Below are 5,000 nucleotides of genomic sequence, written 5' to 3' on the forward strand. Positions count from 1 at the left end.
TATTATATATATATATATATATATATATACATATATATATATATATATATACATATATATATATATATATACATATATATATATATACATACATATATATATATACATACATATATATATATACATACATATATATATATACATACATATATATATATATACATACATATATATATATACATACATATATATATATATATACATACATATATATATATACATACATATATATATATATATATATACATACATATATATATATATATATATACATACATATATATATATATATACATACATATATATATATATACATACATACATATATATATATACATACATATATATATATACATACATATATATATATATATACATACATATATATATATATACATACATATATATATATATATACATACATATATATATATATATATACATACATATATATATATACATACATATATATATATATATATACATACATATATATATATATATATACATACATATATATATATATATACATACATATATATATATATATATATATATATATAACTCTTTTGATAGCAACCCACCTGAAACTCTCTTTGATTCAACGAAACAAAACTATCATCATCTTTCAAGTGCTTATATTCTAAACAAAATTTTTAATGTAACAGTTTACATTTAAAGTCTGTTAAGTTGTATAACAAAAGCCACCTTAAACGCACATTGATATATCAAATTAATGCTCTGAATGTACCAAATAATGAATATATATTGGTATATTTAATTGGTATTTGGAACACGACTCACACAAAAGCCAAATATACACATATGTTGGTATATTAAGTTGGTATTCGGAAGACAGAACATAACAAAACAACAAATACCTGTTAGTATATTAAACTGGTGTTTTGGAATGTAACTATATAAAAGCTGAACGAATAATGGTACACTGAGATAGTGCTTGGAAAATTACTGCACAAAACACCAATGCGTATGTTAGAATATTAGGTGGGTGTTGGAATATAATGAAGAACAAATATAATAGTACCCTAAACTAGTATTTAGAATATAACAAAAGCCAACAGTACAATTCTATACTATTGAGATGAGGAATTTATATTATATACACTGCTTACAGTAGTCAAACCTATGTCATCATCTTGATTGTTGCTTTAATTATGGTTTAGCTATGTACACTCCAGCCTACTTCAGGTGTCTTGTGTTGAACTCAATTGTTGTATGGGAATTTTGAACCTAACTCTTTATTTGATCTACAACGGTACACTGTTTTCATTCCACTCTCTGTGTTTCATGATAGTTATTTGCTTCAGTTAAATTAAAAGAATTACTTTAGTGCCTTACATGAGATAGAACTCAGTGCCTCTAGGTTACTGTACTGCATAAACCAATGTCTCTATCTACTATTCTGTGCCTTGATTTGAAACGAGATGCAAGCAAGGATGTTGGAATGCAACACCAGAGAATATGGATGGGAGCAAACAGTGGCGTACAAAGTTTCATGGCCTGAACTTTGAAGTGTGGAATCGAAACAAATAAATTCCTGATTCAGGCAGTTAATAACGTTCTACCAAGTACTTCCAAGTTGTTCTGAAATGAATGATGGAGTCACCAGATTGCTCCCTGTACTTGAGAAGAACCCTGGAATACACCTTCAATAATTGTCCAAAACTTCTAAGCACAGGACACTATTATAACACCATGACCAGGTTCTGAAGGCCATAGCAGACACCACTTGCTGTGAGATTAGCCATTGCATGTGCCTCTGCTCAACAAAGGAGGTGCTGCCAGTAACCAGGACCACTTCCCTGGGTCTGTTAGCATTGGTACAAAACTGAGAGCTAAAAATCACCTGAGGATGCAGCTGAAGTGCCCAGAAATTGTTACCTGAACATTGCTTAGGCCAGACATGGTGCTGAACTTGGGAATATCCAAACAGGTGGATCTGTTGGAATGTTCCATTTTCTGGGAGGACTATACTGAGGATGCAGATGAGAGGAAGAAAACAAAATATGTTGGGGTCGAGGAGTTGTACTGGAAATATATGTGGAGAGTAAAGCATGATCCCATAGGGGTGGGATGTAGACTGTTTGCAGGTCATACTTCTGCAGAGCCTACAACATTTTGACCATCAAAGGATCCATTAGAAAGAAGGTCATCAAGTTGATTGTGATGGCAGCAGAAGTTGCATTGAGGTGGCTGTGGATTACAAAGTGTGAGCCTTGGAAGAGACATTTCAACCTGGGGTAGTACAAACCGGACACAAATTGGGCCTTGACCAACACTGGTTAGGTCACTTAGGTGAGGGTGTCAAATTGCTGAAGGAACTAAAACATCTGATGACCCCCGCCCCAGGAAACATTGCTAATGATGTGTCCAAGTACCAGCCAAGAGAGTGCTCCAGTATGGTTACAGTCTGGAACAAGTGAAAGTTCACAGAGTTACAAATATGTTATTAAAGCCTTTTAAACTCTTGATTACACTAAAAATTAATTGAAACACATAAGCAGTCCTAATTAAAAGAAAGGAAATGTTTTCTCTCTGTCTCTCTCAGCTGAAGAGATGGTCCTGAGATGTTAGACTCCTCTTCTTTCCATGCCATACAAATTTAACCCATAAATTGCTGGGATTTTGCTGTATGTAACACGAACTGCTGAGCCTATTTTGAGTAAAGATCAACATCGATCTATCACTCGAAAAAAATACTCAGTGTTTCTTAACTTCTGTAATTGGCTACACTGTTTCTGGGGTGAAAGGGTATCGTCTGCATACATTATATGTCATCAAAATTAGGTCAGATCATGCCCTACTTCCATGGCCTGTCGCACTGTTGCATTGGCCACTGAGGTGGCCTATCGCACTGTCGCGTTGACCACTGAGGTGGCCTATCGCAGTTTATGGGTTAATTCAAACTCACAAATCTCAATGTACAATACTTGCTGATGCTGACCACAAGCCATCTTCTCAGATTTTGGTTTTACCCATGACAGATATAAAAGTTACAAAAGAGTTAACTGGTGACGGAAAACAACCAACTTAACAAAACATTTCTTCCCTGAAACTATGCTGAATTATAAAACTAGCTAAAATCTAATCTCATGGCTATCATTAATGTAAATAAGATTTCCAGCAGAGAATGCTGTCTAAATGTGAACACTTCAAAAATGGGTGGTGTCAAGTGTGCTAGTCACATTGGAACAGATGGTAGTGGTGGTGATAGGAGAACTGTTATTGATAGGGTAAAGTAGGTTTATTTGGGTCAGTGACACTGTACACACCCGGCCTGATTTTCAAAAACTGGGTCATCTTTGCTTAATGAATGATGAATGACCAGAATAAATGTACTTAATCCTTTCTTCACTGTATTTCTTATGAAATCATCATCATTTAATGTCTGTTTACCATGTTGGCATGGGTTGACCAGGAATTGGCCAGCTGGAGATCTTCAACAGGCTCCGATTGCCTGTTTGGTCATGATTTCTATATCTGAATGCTTTTCGTAATGCCAACCACTCTACAGAGTGTACTGGGTGCTTCTTATGTGGCACTGGTGTGGGTACTTTTTTATGGGGCACCATAATATATAGATGTGAGATATATCTTCCTCTGGATAGAATGCCAGCCTGTCTCAAATCACATTCTCAGATGATATGGTAAACTATTTCTGAGTCGAGAAAATGTGGAATAAAATGTATTTGCCTTCAAGAAAGAAAAAAATTTCTTGATTTGGATTGAATTTCATGGCCTATGGAGTTAAATATTAGATATCATAAATGCTGAGACATTTTTTGTTGAGTAAAGGATGTTAATGTTATTAGAAGTGAATACAGTGTGGAAGCTTGTTTGAAGAAAGATTTTGTTGTGGCATAGGGTTTCTTTCATTGGTCCAAGTGAAGGAGATAGATAGAAAGAGAGAGATAAATAGATAGATAGATAGATAGACACAGAGAGAGAGAGATAAAGAGAGAAGAGAGAGGGTGAAAGATAGAGTGGGTGTGAGAGAGACAAGGAAAGAGTGGTAAGGTGGAGAAGTGAGAGAGAAATGAAGAAGAACAGGGAGTAGGAGGATAAAAGAAATATAGAGAGTAAAAGAAAAAGAAGGTGAGAGAATTGGAGAGGAAGAACAATTTAGAAAGAGAGAGGAACAAGGAGAAAGTGTGAGAGAGACAAGGAAAGAGTGGTAAGATGGAGAAGTGAGAAAGAGAGAGGAGGAAGGACGGGGAGTAGGAGGATAAAAGAAATATAGAGAGTAAAGGAAAAAGAAAGTGAGAGAATTGGAGAGGAAGAACAATTTAGAAAGAGAGAGGAACAAGGAGAAAGTGTGAGAGAGACAAGGAAAGAGTGGTAAGATGGAGAAGTGAGAAAGAGAGAGGAGGAAGGACGGGGAGTAGGAGGAGAAAAGAAATATAGAGAGGATAGGCAAAAGAAAATGAGAGAACTAGAGATGAAGACCGATAGAGAAAGAGAGAGAGAGAGAGGGGGAGAGAGAGAGAGAGAGAGAGATTCTGTTATGATGAAAAGTGAAGGATTGGCTTGTCTGAGAAAAGAAGAAAATACTTGGTGAAAGAGAAGCGTATAAGAATGGATATGCCAATGAAGAGATTTCGGTTTGGTTTGTTGCCAAAGTTAGCAAATAATTCCAGATTACGTAAATGATGCTGTGAGAAATCAAAGAGCAAAAATTACTTGTAAAAACTTGAGACGTTCTAAGAAATCTTGCATGTAGCTGCCGAGTGGCTTCAAGGACGGATATGACCGTTTTGCCCATAGAGCTGGCACCTTGCCCAGTAGTAAGCTGTTGGCCAAAGCTTCCAAGTCTGCTGACATCACAACCAAACCTTTGATGGCTTTCTGTAGACTGAGAAGACTTGAGCGGATAATTTGCATAAGCCTGTAATTGTAAGGAAATGATAATGAAATTAATGAAACACACTCAACAACAATAGCAACAAAGTAACAAACAAGACGGATTCATGAGTGGATTT

The 5,000-nt window shown here is 35.2% G+C and overlaps 1 protein-coding gene across 2 annotated transcripts in view; it reads right to left on the minus strand.

Moving 5' to 3' along the window:
* Positions 1-5,000, minus strand: part of LOC106870489 (dynein axonemal heavy chain 7) — a 255,489-nt gene that overhangs the window by 12,459 nt on the left and 238,030 nt on the right. For both annotated transcript variants that reach the window (XM_089359464.1, XM_089359463.1), the window contains one exon: positions 4,702-4,906. In XM_089359464.1, the coding sequence (XP_089215590.1) occupies positions 4,702-4,906 (205 nt within the window). The remainder of the gene's footprint in view (positions 1-4,701; positions 4,907-5,000) is intronic.

The sequence above is a fragment of the Octopus bimaculoides genome, chromosome 11 (assembly GCF_046866305.1).
Source record: "Octopus bimaculoides isolate indiv1 chromosome 11, ASM4686630v1, whole genome shotgun sequence".
NCBI classification, from domain to species: Eukaryota; Metazoa; Mollusca; class Cephalopoda; order Octopoda; family Octopodidae; genus Octopus; species Octopus bimaculoides.